The sequence below is a fragment of the Plasmopara halstedii genome (assembly GCF_900000015.1).
Source record: "Plasmopara halstedii genome assembly, contig: Scaffold_1583, whole genome shotgun sequence".
In the NCBI taxonomy this organism is placed as follows: domain Eukaryota; phylum Oomycota; class Peronosporomycetes; order Peronosporales; family Peronosporaceae; genus Plasmopara; species Plasmopara halstedii.
In genome coordinates this window covers 638,574-656,681 of record NW_020188494.1, presented here as the reverse complement: position 1 = coordinate 656,681, position 18,108 = coordinate 638,574, and the positions used below count along the sequence as shown (strand labels likewise).

General features: G+C 44.1%; 6 protein-coding genes across 6 annotated transcripts; 2 read left to right on the top strand and 4 right to left on the bottom strand.

The window, feature by feature from the left end:
• Positions 1-5,471: 5,471 nt before the first annotated feature.
• PHALS_01719 (uncharacterized protein) lies at positions 5,472-5,742 on the bottom strand (the record flags this gene model as incomplete). The annotated part of the gene is made up of 2 exons (XM_024716165.1): positions 5,472-5,605; positions 5,673-5,742. The coding sequence occupies 2 exons, from the start codon at positions 5,740-5,742 to the stop codon at positions 5,472-5,474; spliced, it is 204 nt and encodes a 67-aa protein (XP_024581791.1).
• Positions 5,743-6,608: 866 nt separating this feature from the next.
• On the top strand, positions 6,609-6,866 carry PHALS_01718 (uncharacterized protein; the record flags this gene model as incomplete). The annotated part of the gene is made up of 2 exons (XM_024716164.1): positions 6,609-6,754; positions 6,800-6,866. The coding sequence occupies 2 exons, from the start codon at positions 6,609-6,611 to the stop codon at positions 6,864-6,866; spliced, it is 213 nt and encodes a 70-aa protein (XP_024581790.1).
• Positions 6,867-8,941: 2,075 nt separating this feature from the next.
• PHALS_01717 (uncharacterized protein) lies at positions 8,942-9,378 on the bottom strand (the record flags this gene model as incomplete). The annotated part of the gene is made up of 3 exons (XM_024716163.1): positions 8,942-9,099; positions 9,167-9,236; positions 9,283-9,378. The coding sequence occupies 3 exons, from the start codon at positions 9,376-9,378 to the stop codon at positions 8,942-8,944; spliced, it is 324 nt and encodes a 107-aa protein (XP_024581789.1).
• Positions 9,379-14,459: 5,081 nt separating this feature from the next.
• PHALS_01716 (camk protein kinase) lies at positions 14,460-15,518 on the bottom strand (the record flags this gene model as incomplete). Its single annotated transcript, XM_024716162.1, has 1 exon — positions 14,460-15,518. One exon carries the CDS (start codon positions 15,516-15,518, stop codon positions 14,460-14,462), a length of 1,059 nt encoding a protein of 352 aa, XP_024581788.1.
• A 495-nt stretch (positions 15,519-16,013) lies between these two features.
• Positions 16,014-17,120, top strand: PHALS_14810 (uncharacterized protein). The gene has a single exon (XM_036407078.1). It carries the CDS (start codon positions 16,049-16,051, stop codon positions 16,301-16,303), a length of 255 nt encoding a protein of 84 aa, XP_036263338.1. The 5' UTR covers positions 16,014-16,048; the 3' UTR covers positions 16,304-17,120.
• PHALS_01715 (prefoldin family protein) lies at positions 17,119-17,749 on the bottom strand (the record flags this gene model as incomplete). Its single annotated transcript, XM_024716160.1, has 5 exons — positions 17,119-17,178; positions 17,238-17,300; positions 17,369-17,441; positions 17,505-17,659; positions 17,717-17,749. 5 exons carry the CDS (start codon positions 17,747-17,749, stop codon positions 17,119-17,121), a joined length of 384 nt encoding a protein of 127 aa, XP_024581786.1.
• Between the last annotated feature and the right edge of the window lie 359 nt (positions 17,750-18,108).

Here is an 18,108-nt window from a genome sequence, read left to right as displayed (position 1 = left end):
CAACGTCGGACAGTGCGTCCGCAGCACCGAGGGGTGTATATCCTAGGCTCGATGAGCAAAAACGTCGCATGTTGTTGCACTCCGTGCTCAGAGCCAGTTGCTGGTTCAACTTTTGGGTGTCCAAGCGCCTTTAAGCGTCGCCCGGCGCCATCGCTTTCGCGTTCATTTGCACCGGATCCCGGTACGGCTTAAGCAAGCCGACATAAAACACCGGATGAGCGCGCATCCTTCTCGGAAGGTTCAGCGTATACGCAACGCCTCGCTTGGCAACGACCTTATAAGGTCCAATAAACCACGTCAATAATCGGTGAAGCTGTTAATGAACCCCTGACGGAGCAACGATTTAAAGACAGCAGAGACAGCATGTGTAGGAAGGTTTTTAGCATTTAGTAAAACTAGATCTCCGTCCTCAATGTTTTCAACATTTCTTTTTTCTGCAGCCATCGCATCGCAAACGTGTTGTGAGGCTCTGTGTAGTAGACAGGAAATCTCCGACTTCTTTACGCACCGTGAAGGGGCTGTCATCAGCCAGCCGTTCGGCTATTCCTCCCCACCAAGCCTTGAACCAGGATGGCGGCGTCAGCGGAACGCGAAGATTAATAAGTCCATTCACGTAGAACGGCGTATAGCTGGTAGATGAATGTACTGCATTGTTCAGAGAAAACTCTACGAGTGGCAACATAGCGCTTTAGCGCTTCGGCGTCTCAACGCAGACCTGCGAAGAACGTCTCCGACGACGCGATTCTCGCGCTCAGTCTGATACTCTTTCTACCGATGGTCCGCTGTTGACATAACCAACTTGGTGTCCAGCACCCTGAAGATTGAAGACCAAAATCTTCCAGTGAAGCCTATTAGAGACAATTGACTCCGGGAGTCCATGCTGTCAAAAGACACGATCGACAAACAGCGTTGCTATACCCACACCGTCGATGATGTCCGGCACTGCCGCACGATGAGCCATCTTGCTCAAAAGGTCAACGAAGACCACCATACCCGTGTTTCCCGCCGATACCTTCAGCAAACCAAACACAAAGTCCATACTCATGGACTGAAAATACCCGGAGGGTACCGGTAAACTGCCCAGCGGCGCCTCCGCATTCGAAGAGGGTTCTAACCTCTGACACCTCTCACACGTGCGCACATATCTGCTCGTCCATTCTTACACCTTGGGCCACCAGTAGCGGCGACCCACAAAGCTGTGGGTCTTCTCACAACCAAGACCACTGGGTGGGGGGGGTGTCGTGGACCTCATAGAAAATACGATTGTTCAAAATTCTCATCGTGAAAACCCACAATTCGCGGCCTATCCCTTGAATCGGTGCTTAATACAGCAACCCGTTATGAAACAAATATCGGTGTAACTATACGCGCAAACGTGCCGACAGTTTCTTGTCAGAGATTTCAAACTCCTTGCCCCCGAGAGCCTGAAGCAGCGCTACACACATATCATCACCCGTGTTTGCGGCGGATCAAATCCGTCACTGATGACGTCACCGTCGTGACATGAGCAAGCTCATAATCCGGTCTGCGTGACAACACATCAGCCAGAGAACTCTGCTTTCCTGGCTTATACTTCACCTCGAAGTTATATTCTGCAAGGAATGAAAACCACCAGGCCATCCTCTGTGGAAAGTGAGGCGACTGAGTTGCAGTGCGTAAGGATGCATGATCTGTGTAGATCACAAACGGCTCTGAGCCAAGCAGGTGGACCTTGAACTTGATTAAAACATACTTCATCGCAAGTAATTCCTTGTCGTGAACTGGTTGTTATCTCTCTCTAGCCTTTCGCTGGCAAGATTCGAACGATTTTGCCCCTCTGCGTCTGTTTGTAGCAGTGCACAGCCGATAGCAAAGTCCGAAGCGTCACAGACGACACTGATAATACGATCAGGGTCTGGCAACGCCAGTATTGGTGCATGCAGGAGGCTGTTGTCATTCTCAGTGTACCAACACATTTCTGTATCCTTCTTAAGGGATTCAAACTGGCCGTGCCATTTCCGCATAATTTGCGCTATACTTGTGTGAGTATTTGGCAAGGCCAAGCCACTTGCGCGAGTCCGTTTGGCTCATTGGAATCGGCCAGTCCACAATAATTATGACCTTAGCGGGATTCACTTGAAGACCACGCCTCCCAACGAAGCACTCTACAAAGGGAATTTTGCTGACAACATGACGAGCGCTTGATTGCGATATTCGCATTTCGCGCCGAAGATGCACTTATCGACATAAACATACAGCTTATTCGTGCGCATGAACTCAGGCACCGCTCTCAAATAGACGATGTGGTTTCTCACATCTGTCCTCGCGTGCTCCGCACGACTGTGGACGAAGATGTCGTTAAAGTATGTCTGTGCATATGCCCGATGGGGCCTAAACAATTGCGTCACAAGACGAATAAATGTTGCTGGTGTATTTGACAGCTCTTGGGGCATCACCGGCTTCTTTCAGAGCATCTCGCTCGGAGTACTTACCGCTGTCAGCGGAATATCTGTAGCGGGGTTACACGTGCCTTTGTAAGAAAAGGCGGGTTGCACAATCTTGTGCGACCGAACATATGTGTGTATTACACAGTTAGTGTACACAGTAGTGTGGATACACCATAACAAGAAGCCATTACGTGGCAAGTTTGCCAGTTGTAATGCATATTACTATGGTAATTAGGTCTTGCTAATTAAGTATTACTATATTAATTAGAGAAACCTAGGGTTTTAAAAATTGGCGGCTCTGTCGCAACTAAAACAAGTAAATACAGTTGTATATTGAACAGAAGTGTTCGTTTGCCTCGGTAAGGCTTTCGTACTTAGAAGTAGCGATTTGCGACCCGCTATACTCGTATTGGTTTTTGTATAGAACTTATGGTGACCTTAGCTCAGCTTCCTCTAAGCAAGAGCTTCGGTAGCCCAGTGGCCAGCTAAAACTACTTTTCGAGGACGCTAAATGGCTATCATGAAAAATTGGCTTTGATCTTTGCAAAATCTGTCCGCATGGCAAGCCTTCCAGAAATGAAATCTCGTCGATGCCACAGACATACTTGCCCATGCTGCAAATAGCTATTTATTTGGGTTATACGCGGGCACTGCTTGAGAGTGTTTCTGATTGATATGCAAAGCGGTCTACCTGTGCAACATTCGCGCCACACATTTGCTTTTGCCTTGATTTTTAAATAACTATCGAGAAACCCCAGCTTATTACTGTAGTAATTCATCTATGCAGCGGTAAAATCTAGAAGCCGCGATATTACGTCGCGACCTTACGAATGCCATTTAGTACGCGATTCTCTGCTGCTTTCGCGTTTAAAATCAAACTCGAAGCATATGACAATTTAGTTGGCAACAGTTTTGGATAAGCCAATGGTTTTCACCAAAGCAATCGAAGCCATATGCCGTAGCCAAAAGGTTTTCTTGTTCAGAGAATCTATCCAAAAATTTGATACAAAAGCTGCACTAAAGAGGCGAAGTCCTTGCCTTCCGTTCCATTCTTGTTGCATAAAGTTATACCCACATCATTTGAAGGGATTCATTTCCGAGATATGTTCATCAAAGGATGATCTAAGGCCAAACAGCTTTTTAACTGTTAGAAATTCATCTTCGATACGAGGAATTAATCAAAGCTTTAGTGCGAGTATTAGTGACATGACTTTACAAGACTATCCAGGCTTACACAAGGCTTGAGACTTAGCCATTGACGATTGTATCGCTGGTGGTTGAGTCGTACTTCTCACATAAAGAGCTCGTAACTTGTAGACTGAATAAACCTGTCCTAACCTATTAAAGAGCGCAGGTCTATCTCGGTATACCGTCTTGAACATACTGTGTTTTGACTTCTCTCACAAGGAGCTCGTGTGTCAGAATGCGTGCTCGACACTTTAAACTTTAAATTGGGGGAATAAAGGATACAAATATAGTCTAATGAAGCATCTGCGAAAAGTATGGTGTTGCTTGGCTATTAAATGACGCTTCTAGTCCTCTTAAGTATTGCTGAGACGTATCACTTCAAGAGCGCTAAGAGCCCCTTGTTTTAGGCTTTGATCGAATACTGATTGATATACAAAAATCATGCTGTATGTTAATGAGGCGCCAAGTGCTTTCTTTAAATAAATAGCTCGAAGACGGAACGTTTCCCTAAGAGTTACACCTGTCCGGATACCCTCGATGAAGGAAGTATGATCCGTTTCTGGAAGAGGTCTGCTACCATTCAGTTAGTGAGAGTCAAAACTCTTACAAATAGCCCGTAATTGTATCCTGTTTTGACACTGTACGCCAAGTTGGGCGATTCAAACATTTAAAACATTTGTTGATCTATTCACATATGTTTAATAGTTAAGTGCCCGGTCTAGCGTTTGTCCCTTTGGCAAAGAGACTTTAAGTATGACGTGGTGTTACCAATTCTATATCGTAGCTGAGCTCAAGGACATCTCGGTCTTTGTTACCCAGAAAGACGAGTGCTCTCGTTTGATTCTCGAAAATATGATCGCTTAGAATCCGCACGCTGACAGCAAAAACCGTTGGTTTTTACAAACGCCAGTGTGAGGTGTTCTCAAAATATTATGGGCTGGTGCCAACAGTTGTTTATATCTAGCAAAAGCCCCAACGTGTTTGGCAGCCGCTTCTAACCCTATAAGTGCTTGGTGTGCTATATTCGAGGAATGAGTATTTCAGCTTGTCGTCAGTACAGGAAGGTAAATATATCGTATTTCGACATCACAGAAGATCCATGCATATCCTGACTTATTCGTTTAATTGATAACTTTCGCTCACAAATGCAACAAAACTGCCGGGAGCTCACACTGGGTAAGTTCTCTAAATATAAGTTCAATTTATCGATGACACATATAACGTAGTCGTACAACCTCTTGCGCAATAGTACCTCTTCTAAACTCGCTTGAAAAATAATATCTTTTATGATTAATCCAGCTTAGATTTTTTCAAATATGTGTTTAATTTCTTGCAGAATTGACTCACTATATATTGGATAGAATGGTATACCAGCTCACACTTGTGGTAAACCTTTCTTTGACGGGACGCCAGAATCCTCGCATGTACCGAGAACCTAATATAATGCTACAATGTGGTACTGATCTTTGGTTCTGCTGACCTTCACTCTATGTTTATAGACAAAAGAATAATGCGTGTAAGCAATAATATAATTTACTCTAAGCGACGAGTAATGGAGCTCAGAAGCATCAAGATTGAGTACCATGACGAAGTATTACGATAAGTACTTGGTACAGATGGTTTTGATGGCATTCCGTAAGGAATACGACCGTAGAACATGTAAACAGGTTCCGTGCCTGGGTGATCCATACAAATTTCGTAAATTGTACATTGATTAATGCGGACTCAAACAAACAAATCTTTGCTGTGCGGGTCTTTTGCATTTGGTTGCACGTGTCCTTAATTTGACGACTGGGTCATAGTTACACTATACCCTCGTTTCAAACGGGCTAAATTTAAGTCAAGCAAAGTGCCTCTTCAAAGATTCTGGATTGCTTCCGCCGCTTTGAGTTTTTTTCGTAGTAGAAATAAAAATTTCAGTGATGCGTTCATACCCAATGACATCTGCTTGGAGTATAAAAACGTTTTTGGAGGGAAAAGAATAGAAGACTCTATGGATCTGAAAAGACAGGAATCAAGGATCACATAATCGTTTATTAATATTAAAATATATAGCACTTATCCCCCATTCAATGACCATTTGGCAACCCATTTCATCATCGAGATAGATCCGCCCGATTTTGGCCATATTTGCTTTATATTAGATGAGGCAAAGCTAAGTTCCATTGATGTAGCTGCGCTTGTCAATTTTCGGTAGTCTTCATTTTTTGAGCATGGTTAATACATTATTTTCTGATGAAGCCTTCCAGAAGTGGATGTATACGGCGCCAATGCCAAATCATTGTACAGCATGTGAATACCACAAAAACGGTGGTATTCGCTGTTGATAAAATCTTTTCGTGAAATTCTTTATTTGAACTAAATCTTTAGACGAATCTTACGAAAGCCGAAGCTACTTGGACTTGCTACTGACGATGTTTTAATAGGGTAAAACGAAAAAGATTGGCCAGCTATTTGCACAAAAATAGTAATAATTCCCACATGACACGGCTCATCACCTTGACCCTTGTAAGTGATGTCCAAAGGTATTCGTTGTGGTTGAATAAAATTACTCTGAAAGTAGGTATATGGAGCTATCGTGTTAGGCGATTTCATAATGTCTGTGATGATTTCGCCTTTGGCACAGATATGTTCCGCTCCACGTAGACTTTTATGAAATCAATTGTGTCATCGCATCAAAGCGGTACAAAACCCGTCAAACTCACACAATGACGTTATTCGCTGAAAATGGTTCTTTTCTAAATATCGGAGTACGTCTGCTTGACCCGAAGCCATTTGAGTACAAAAAAATCATGCGTCGTTCCGCACGGTAGCGTCGGTCCTATATCTCTCACGAGAAAAGACAAGATTATAGCATATCTTATCGGATCTACTCTCAAGCCAAGGCTTAAGCTGGATAGGTATAACATGATGGCGAAAGCGCTTTTGTGTCGCCCGTCGTATTTTTTATGGTGTTGTCATCGATTGATGAGGCAATACGTTCAGCTTAAGGGGATGTCACAAAATGTGGTTTGTTGCTCGGAGTTTGCAATCTTAGTGTCACTATACCGAACAAAAGGATCGCTTATTTGTACCGCCATGCCTTATCCTCTGACTTGCTTTGTTGCAGCACCAACCGACTCAAAATTTAATGCATCAAGGTACCTCATGAGAGCCTTCATTACAAAATACTGAACTAGCCACAGGACCCAATTATGTGTCACCACCTCGGAAGGATCAATTTCTCAGTTTTGCGAGCCTTATATTGGCTAAACATGTTTTAGCGTATACATGCATGGACTCATATGGGGTGTGTTTAAGAATAAGAATTTCACCGGATATAGAGGCACTTTGGAGTAGCCTGTCAGCCCTAGCGGAAAGTTAGGAGATCATTAATAAGGACATTTTTTGGTTCTAAAGACGCGTCCGGTTATAACGGCATTGCAGTCTGGCGGACCATTTAAAAGGAATGGATCACCTTGCAACTGCTAGCAACGACGCTACCGTTGATGTTGCCCTCAAGATGGATATCATCATAGGTTTTCTCCAACGCGGCTCGATAATAGCAATATTTTTCATCAATACCAGCGTTTTCCATTCAAATTCTGGTGATGTATGCTTCAGGTGCCTAGCATCAAATTTGACAAGTCTGCCACAGAGCAATTGCAGACAGATCACTTGCACAGCTATCCTCGGTACCAAAGCGAGTACTCCCCACTGACAGAGCTTGTATTGAATAGCGTAGTGCATGTTTCAGCAACTTCGAAGCTTCATTTCGAAATAGTTTGATAACCTCAGCGTTACGTTGACAGCGCAATTTAGTAAACTCCGTTCTCGGTGAGGGGGTAACTATCGATGCGTTTTAACTTGCAAATATCTGTTCAAATACATTTAGTATCGATCAAGGAATTTATATCAATGGGACTGAGCGCGTAGTGCCAAGTGCGCTTTGTAACGACCAAGAGTCAGAATGTTCAAGAAAACACGCCAATGCCAGTGGTAGGCAGAACATACATGTCTTAATGTATCAAGAATCATACTGAAAAGCTTCTGTTGAGTCTTGAAGTAGATGAAGAGCACTTAAAATTGGGCATCGAAGCGCAAACGAGTCGGAAGGGAGTACATTGATTTTAACCGATGTGAAGACTTTGCTGGAAGGTGATCTACTTCAGATAGTGTGATCAAAGTCGCCAGTTAAGCACAAGTTCATGTTGAAGATTAGGACAGCAGTACCACTGCAGCTTAAAAGCCAATTGCATGTCATTGGCGCTAGTTACTCAATAATTTGTCCTGTTGTTAAAGAAATCTGAAAAAAATAATATGCAACTGCCACCTGCTACGGTCTTGTCGACATTAAGCCTACTAATAATATTGCTAATAAATACAGGAGGATCAAGATCATCAAAGGTTGATTGCACTTTGTGTGTAGTCACGCTGGGCTAAACAACGCATCCATCTGTCATAATTAGAGACGTCATCCAAGTAAATTTCTATAGATGTAGATGGGATGGAATGAAGCTAAAGTGAGGATGAAAGGGCAAGAATAGTTTGGTCGTATTAACAAAGGAGTTTGGAGACTTTCTAGTCCGTTTAAGAATGTATTTCAGGCATGTCAGTAGGTCGACTAAACCCATGCCAGTGTAAATGGAGTTTAGTAAGACATGATGCAGCTTTAATTAATATTTAATCCAATAGAAATTATAAAGCAAAAGTTATACCCGGACCAACTAAACTCAAAGTCTTGCGTTTGTATTTTTTAACAAGGCACCTACTTCACCAGTTTGCTTCAAAAGAAAGGAGCTTAACATCTTTTGATCCGTGGACTACTTATACTGCTCTTGCGGGGACCTGACCTGCATGTGACGTAGTTGTCATCGACTCTTCACCGAAAAAGTTCCGATGCAGCGATATACATCAAAATTTTACGCGGTTGGGATTGCACACTTTTACCAGGAGGCGAACCGAGAGCTTTTCAAGTAACAAGCCTATGTTTGCTCTTCTAAATTTTTAGAGCCAAAAATGACTTTAATCTAGTTTTGTGTAAAGTCGTACTCAATTTATTTGTTATAATACCTACAACAATAGCTCTTGACGTACTGCATTGCCTGAAGCTAGCACCACAGATGTAGCAAACCCCCTCCCTCTCTAAGATTTCTTACCCCGTAGTGGTCACCGATGATAATCGTGTTAAGTTTGGATGCCATACAGGAGTACGCCCTCAACAAAAAAACACCACAGTCATTTTGTTGTAATGATTCATTGAGCAACAGTAAACGCTCCCTGACCACTTATTTCACCTGGGGTGCTTTTTCCACCAATTTAACAAACACTACCTGCATCCTACCATCTTAATATACATTAAAGACCATCCCATCTACGCGCCCACTTCCTAATGAGAAAGGTACGGTAGATGATCCCGTACCGCGGACGACAACTACGAGCCATAAGGGTGTGCAGCCGAGCGTCCCTATTATGAAACCGCTTACAGCTCTCGTCAAGTCCTGTCCTAGCACCGGAAAAGTTACCTATGCACTCAGACACCCACCGCGCTGTGAGGTTGAGGAGTTATTCACGCTCTACAACTCCATGGTGCGAGTTGTACTCACAGAGCAAGATCTCTACAAGAGATGGTGTAACTATTTCCTGCCGAAAAGCTCACAATGACATCCAGCGAGACGAGAGAGCTCACCTGCAAGCACACGCATTGCAATCTCTTTTTGTACATTCGTTTGAGACTACCTGACGTCGTGATCGCCAAAGCGATCCAACGGGTCGCCAGCTGCATCACGGCAGAACTTTTTGACGCGATACGAGCGAGGTAATCTCACCAGCAATAACCAAAAGATAAGCTCAAATGTCGATTTAAAGGCTTAAGGTTTAGTGTTTAGAAGCGCGGGGCGTACGACGACTCGAATCGTCATGATTGCATGTTCATAGGTGTCCACGACGTCTGAGCAGTCTTGCTGATGTGGCCACGAGTTCTCGGAGTTGGTGTATCTCCGCCATCTTACACGATACTGGATTTGACCCTGGCGACGACGTCGACGTACCACGTGATTGTGGACACCACCACTCTCTTCGAGAAGAGTCGACGGCGGACCATGACGACTTGGTCGATTATCGTCTGATGATTCGCGATGCTCTCCGGGACTTGGAGGGCAAAGTCTGTCGTCATCGGCATTCTGCCGAGCATCTTGCCGAGGTCACATATCGCTGTGCGGAAGGCTCGAGAGTTTGGAGCACCTTGTTCACCGACTGTCTCACGTTGAGGACTATCGAGCTCTGTCGGATTGGCCCTTAGCAGTCGAGCAGAGGAATACATCACTTCGTTCGATGGTGAAGTGCCTTGAGCCGTTGGAACGGAAATTGCGGCACTCCGTGCTCAGAGTCAAATGCTGGTTGAGCTTCTGGGTGGCTGAGCGCCATTGGCCACTGCCCGGCACCAAGTTATCGTGTGCACTTGCGATGGATCCCGAAACGGCTTAAGCAAGCCCACATAGAACACCGGATCGGTGCGTATTGTTCTCGAAAGATTTAGCGTATACGCAAGGCCCCGCATAGCCACGACCTTGAAAGGTCCGATAAATCATGGACAGGGCTTCGTCTTTAAGGCAACAGCGACTGCATATGTGGGACGATATAGCATTTAATAAAACCAGGTCACCGACTTAAAGTTTTTAACATTGCTTCTTCCGTCTGCCTATTCTTTCTGCATGTCTTGGCTTTCAGCCATCGCATCGCCAAATTTTCGTGAGGCACTCAGTCATGTAGAAAGGAAGTCGTGAACTTCTTTACGCACGGTGAGGGGGGATGACATCAGCTAACTGTTTGGCTATTCCTCCCCACCAAGCCCATGAGGAGGCGGCGTCAGCAAGAGGCGAGGATAAGTAAGCCTGTTCACGTAGAACGGCGTATAGCCGGTACATGAACGCACTGCATTATTCAGAGCAAAATCTACGAGTGGTTACATAGCGCTCAAGTGCTTCGGCGTCTCAGCGCAGACGCTGTGAAGAACGTCTTTGGCGATGCGATCAACCCTTTCGGTTTGACCATCTTTCTGCAGATGGTCCGCTGTTGACGTAGTTAGCTTGGTGCCCAGTAACTTGAAGATTGTCTACTAAAACTACCCATTGAAGCATGAACCTCCATCAGATGTAATTTACTCGAGGAGTCCGTGTTATTGAAAGACGTGATCCACAAACAGCGTCACTGTACCTACACCGTCGATGGTGTTCGGCACTGCCGCAAGATGAGCCATCTTGCTCAAACAGTTCACAAAGTCCACGACACCCGTTTTCCCGCCGAGTCATTCAGCAGGCCAAACACAAAGTCCAAACTCATTGACTGCTAACATCCGGCGGCAAACTGACCAACGGCACCGCAGCATTCGAAGAGGGTTTTACTCTTTGACACGTCTCACACGTTCACACATAGGTGCTTGTCTATTTGTACAGCTTGAACCACCAGTATAGGCAACTCACAGAGCTGTACAACTTCTCACGACCAAGATGAACACTGAGTGGGGGTTCGTGGGCCTCATAGAGGATACGGATTTGAAATCATCATCGTGAGGAACCACAATTTATGGTGTATCCGACGAATCGGTGCTATAATACAGCAACCGTTATTCATAAAATATTGGTGGAACCGCACACCCAATTGCATCGACAATTCTTTCTTCGAGTTTTCAAACTCCTTGCCCCGAGTGTTTGTAGCAGTGCTACACACGTACCTTAACCCGCGTATGCGGCGCGGAGTAATTTCGTCACTGACGACGTCACCGTCGTGACATGAGCAAGCTCATAATCCAGTCTGCGTGACAACGCATCAGCCAAAGAATTCTGTTTTCCTGGCTTAGAATTCACCTCAAAGTTATATTCTGCGAAGAAGGAAGAAGGAGAGCCACCTGGCCATTCTCTGCAGGAGATGAGGATACTGAGTCGCAGTGCATGTTGATGCATGATCTGTGTAGATTCCAAACAGCTTCGAGACGAGCAGGTGTACCCTGAACTTGACAAGGGCATGCTTCATCGCAAATAATTTCTTGTCTGTGGGCTGGGTAGCTCTTCTCCACAGCCTCATGCTGGCAGGATTCGAACGCAATCACCTGATCTCACTCCCCGGCGTCTGCTTGCAGCAGTGCACAGATGGCAAAGTCTGAAGCGTCACAAACGACACTTAAAGAACGATCAGGGTCTGGCAACACCAGTATTAATGCATGAAGGAGGCTGTCATTGACCCTGTCAAAAGCTTCCCGATCCTCGGTGTCCCAACACCATTTTGCATATTTCGACAATGGCCGTGCCATTCCCGCATAATTTGCGCTATATACGTGCAAGTTGTTGGTGAGGCCAAACCGCTTGCGCAAGTCCTTTTAGTTCTTTGGAAACGGCCAGTCCACAATGACATTGATCTTAGCGGGATCCGCTCGAAGGTCACGCATCCCAATAAAGCACCCTAAAAAGGGATTTCGTCTGCTCCGAGGATTTACTTGTCTGCATTAGCATACAGTTTTTCTGTGCGCATGCACTTGAGCACCGCTTTTAAATGGACGATGTGATTTTTACCCGTCCTCCTGTACTTTGGACGAAGATGTCGTCGAAGTATGTTTGTGCATACGTCCGATGGGGCCTGAACAACTGCGTCACAAGACGATTAAATGTTGCTGGTGCATTTAACAGCCCTTGTGGCGTCACCAGCCACTCCCAGAGCAGTACTCAACGCTGTAAGCGGAATATCACTCGCTCTTATGAGCAACTGGTAATAATCATTGACCAAGCCGAGTGCACTGTACTTTATACATCAAACTACGTCGTGGTGTTTGTGCCGGAATGGTGACAGCATTTAGCTTATTGTAAGCGAGAACGATACACTACTTGCCGTTCGGCTTCAGGACACAAATCGTGGGTGTCAAAAGGAGAGACATACTCTCACGCACCATTCCTGCGTCGTGCTACGCACGGAAAAAGTCGTCAATGACGTCACAATGCTCCTTAGGCAGGGGTTTTTGGCGTGTTACGCAGTATTTGGTTCCGGGAACTAGGTCAATCACATGGCGCGCACCTCGGTTCGGAGGTAGGATTGACGGCGGGACTTTGGCAACGACGTCTTAAAATTCCTTTACCACAATCTTGCGGTAGATTCATATGATATGGCTCAATACAAGCAGTTTTGCAATCAATCTTTGTATCCAGCTGCTCATTCGTCAATAGACCTTCCACTTCTGTCATTCTCTTGATGCGATCAAACATACAGCTTTATTTTTGGTTTTCTGCTGGACCATCAGAAAATTTCGGTTCTGCTGAGCCTTCATCCCGCATTTAGCGGTGTCAAATATGCAAATACAGCGGCAACGACTTGCCTACATCGTTCAGACGGCCTTACAACTTATGGAAAAAATGTTCAAATGATCATCACACTGGATCTGCCACGAACCAACATGTGAACATTTTGAAGCATTTACTTCCCATTTCGCGAATCAAGGTCGCTTGTTCGCGACAACTGCTTGCAATTTTGATCACAATGGAGACAAACCCATCCTATAAAATATCATAACTAGATCAAATTGATGCAATACGCACCATGTCTTATATATTGGAAACGAAGCGTCTCGTTCCAGTTATGTAATTACCCCTCTACCCGTCTTTATATATTTTTGCTACATCAGATGCAATTTCAAGTACCATTTTTCCAGGACGGGCATAAAACGTCAATAACTTTAAGGTGAGGCCACAAATGTTCACAGCTATGTTCCTGTGCTGCAACGTGGATGTTATAAAACGATTTTTTTTGTAAATGCGAATCGACATCACCAAGAAAGAAATACCGCGATGCGTCGAAAGATCAAGGAAAATATCTAAATCAAGCACTTTAATGGGAATCACGAATTTTTTTGTTGATCGTAAGTAACAGCAACCAATACCCGCAAAATTCGAAACTCGATCGTTTGTGATAGACCCAGTGCTGCCAATTCTAACAACGACTTTGACGATCTTAAAACCGCTGTTACCTGGCGGAAGAAAACCTCATTAGGATTGATTTGTACAAGCACGCGTTGTTGCGACACAGAGCCGTGGTCTTCTTTGTTGACAAAGGCATCACCAATAAACACTTCCATAACACCGCTATAAACGGCAATATCAATTGCTGTTCTCAGGTGGCAAGATGAGAATGTATTGTGTTAGCGTGAGGCTGGTCTGTTTCTTGGCTTTTCGATTAAGAACTTGACAGCCAACTATAAACTGACATGGTGCGCCAGATGATGACATTGGTATAGCAGTTATGAATCTGAATATATTTATCTCTTTCCTATCCCCGCAAGTCTTTTTTCTATAAAATACGCAAAACTGGCACGAACTGAGACAATTCGCCTGGTGGCTGGATCGATATGCATGATACTGAGGCTATGATCCAATTCATGGAAAGACTGTAGGGAGTTCGGCTCATTGGTATGAGTGCGAGATCGTGATGACCTGAGCAAAACAAAGGACTAACGTACAATCATTTTCGTATATTTCGATCTTTTACTTAAGGTATATTTCTAAATCATAATTCCAAAGAATTTTGCTAACTATTAGTATATTACCAAGAATTAAGAATATGTTCTGATTCCAAATATCTTCAATTTTTAATTACAAAGGGTTTTGTTAATTATTAATGGATTACCAAAATTAACAATATATTTCAATTCCAAATATCTTCAATTTGTAAATTTGTGCTTTCCACAGTTGGGCTCATCTTTGAAGCTAGTAAACGAAGAAATTGCAAGAATGCCACGATGACATGCACCAACGACTGCGGCGCCTGGCTAGTTTATATATTAAAGTGACTCATTTTCGAATGAATAATGGCTTAGCTATCAATATACTACATTTTTTTGCAATTGATAAATAAATCGGTGTCCTCATCGACCCCAAAAAGTTTCAATCCCATCTTCTTGACAGCAAGTGCCGCATCAAGATGAGTTAAAACTGCATCACGAATTAAATGTGAATCCACATAATCTGCACCACGAAGCCATGAATGCTGCAAGGCCTCTGAAACCGTGATGCGATTGTCAGGAGCAACAAGCATCAACGAAATGAGGTCTTGCGCACCCGGTGTCATGGTTTGCCGAACTTCATCAGGCTGTGAGCCCCAAAAGTGTTCTAAGTCTCCTTTTAGGAGACTGTCGTACCACGCGTCTCCCTTTTGTGCTTCATTGAACGGCGGCAGGCCAGTCATCAAGATAAATAGGACAACACCTGCTGACCACACATCCACAGAAGTTCCACGGTATAATTGTCTCGTCCTGACCTCCGGTGCCATATACAGCGCCGTGCCGCTCACATCTCGGGAGTAAAGTCCGGTTGCATCTGTTCCTAATTGTGTCATTGCTGCGACGCCAAAATCTGCAAGTTTGAGTTGAAAATTAGCATCGAGAAGTAAATTTTCCGGCTTGATATCTCGGTGCACTACACCATTGGCATGACACGCTTCCAATGCTCGCAACAGTTGACATGCGTATACTTTAACCAATGGTTCGGGAAGCGCTCCAGCATTCTCCAATAGGTCAAAGAGGTCTCCATTTGGTGTATACTCTGTGATCATTGCAATATACTCATAGTTTCCTTTCTTGCCGGATGCTAACTGGTACATCGGCAATACGTTGGGGTGCAGCACACGTCGCATCGCATTGCATTCGTGCTGAATAGAAGCTACTTGACTCTCCAGATCGGTGACATTCACACAGCTAGTTGTCAACGCGTCAATTATGAAAACAGCAGGGAGCTTTATAGCGACGTCGCGCTGCAATCGCTCGTCAAAAGCCAGAAGTACGCGGCCATGCAATCCTGACCCAAGTTCTTTAATAATCGAGTACGGGCCCTTCCAATCATGTTGAGTCTGCTGCTCATCCGTCTGCATCTGTCGCCACCTCATTGACATAGGCGACGGTGACACACTTGCCAGACAAGCGAGCATCTTGAGGATGGTATGATCACTGGACGGTAATTTGAATAGTAATACCACTTCGATTCATCATCTTGTATGAGATTTGAAGCCTTTGTCCTTAGAATGAGCAAGGACGTGCGAAGGTGGAAGGAATGTACATATTCTATGCAGTCTTATCGATAACTGTCACTTCTTTCACAATGGAGTTCGCAAGCAAAAAAAGTCTTGAAAAATTAGACTCGCTGGTTTGCGACTTCAGAACAATTAGTTTGCAGTAGTGGATGATAAAGTGGATACTTAAAAATCACAGTCACTGAGCTTGTTTATGTTGTCCTTTTTTTATTTTCGCGTACTTATCCCGCTTTCCATGATATTCGGTGTCGATGAGGACGAAATGACTCTCCTCATCATGAAGAAATAACGAATCCCAGTTCAGAAAAAAACTGAAGTCTGATCTATTTACATTCATGCGAGAAAAAAAACTTAAGGGTGATAATGCCCAGTGAAAGATTATTTAAAAATTTATGCCACTTGTCGAAAGTTTCGTAGACCGTATCAAACTTGTGGCTGGCGCTGCGCCGTCCACTCGTCATGCTACACAGAAATTTTCTCGGTATGACCGACGTCATTCTAATATTCTAATTGCTCAATCCAGTCATCGCCTTATCAAAACAAAAGCGACTCTGATTGCTTTAAATACCATACACGAATTACGAGCCGTAATATTTCAGACATTAGATAAGAAATGCGCTGAAATACGGATCGCCCACACTTTGTGAAGGATGTCGTCATCCTTACTCTCTCGTCATTACTAAACGCCAGTCGCCAAATTTCAGGACGAGACTGGCGCAGTGTCTAGTTATCACATATACAAAAAGCAGTTGTAGCATCTTTGTTGGGATCACGAGAATTGAGTGCATTTGCTTTAAAAGTGAGTTCTTCCATTGGACAGGTTCGGAGTGTATTTGCAGCTGTGTGCGATAATTCAGAAGGAATTTGCTGGAGCAACATTTGCAGCAACGTGTCATTCGAAGCCACACTTTTTACCGTAACGCCAACATGAACACTTTCAGTTCCACACAACGGTGCATAACAACATGCGTTGGAAGGATGTACACGAGGCAGTTGTTTTCTGTGATGTTCTCAGGCTAGAGACGATTGAAGAACTTTCAGTAAGATGCGTACGATTTCCGCGTGGGTGTGCAGCAACGTGCTGCGCGGGCACACGATAGCCAGGCAAAGTCTAGCGAGCTGCTAGTTAGCGAAAACCTCAAATTGCTTCATGACTGCTGAAACTACAGCCACAATTTACCAACAATATTGAAAGGCCTCATGATCGTATGCAATATTTTCCTACAAAGTGACGCTATCTTGCCACCTCATGTACCGTCTTGCCACCTGATGCACCGGAGTTTTGTTAAGAATATCACGATAGCTGCACAAAAAAGAAAGCTTTTTCTTTGTGAGCACGCTGCTCCAGTACCAATTTGATTAAATAATTGGTCTGGAATTGTTGTGATATAAAGTGCCAATATAAAATCCCTTATGATGTCACCACAATAATCTTTTCAATTCTTGTCGTTCCTAGGCATCTTTAGCTGTCCTCAAGATTGATGCTTTGCCCGAAACGGCTGTACAGCATTTTCTTTAATACCTACATTCACAAAGTAACATCAAAATAACTGATCCAGACCAACAAATATCTCCTCGTACCGCCTGTCGCGCCTCAAGTTTTGATTCCTTGCTTTGTAGCTTCTTAAACTCATTGTTGGCTACCTAAGTACATGCATCGTCACTTCTTAAAAAACACCTGTACAACAAAATCCATCACAATGGACACTCACCTCCATGCGCTTCTCAAGGTATACTTGTGCAGACTCTTCTGATGCCTCTACAAAGCTTTCCCCGATAAAGAGCCTGATGGTTATTTAGTAAAAATCTTGGTATTTTAGCGATGAAGATTTACAACCAACATCCTACCGAACATTGTCGCCCTCGCCCATCATGAGATCCGTGTTGGCATCATCCAGAGTATCGAGTTTGTCCTTTAGTGCTTTCTTCTGCTCACGGATCTCGTGCAACGCCGCATTATTACGGCCAAACTCATTGATACGCAGTTGGTCGTCTTTGCGAACCTGGTGAGTACATAGGATATCAGTATCCAGAACAGAAAGTGATTATAATTTGCATACGTCCGCCTCCACTTCCTGCTGTTGTGCTAGCATGATGAAGTAAGCTCAACAATGCAAAATGTACCGATCTGTCATTGGCCAAATTATTGATAAAGCTGATAGTGACGACCACTATTATTTGTGCATCTATCCTTGTTCATGAGATAAAAGTAAGTCTTGTTAAGTTCACAGCGAGCATTTATAGCTATAATTTGTGATACGCTGACTAGCTTCTCAACACATCAAAAGCGCTCTATCATTTTTGCCCGGCGTACACTGATAGGCAGTGTAACCTTCGCGGCAAAAAAATCTGCTCGCTTGTCCTGTCAGCAACAGTTTTATATCTTACGATTCCTCCGCTTGACTTCTGTCACGTCTTTCTATAGCTTTTAAAATCAATACTGCAGCGGGTA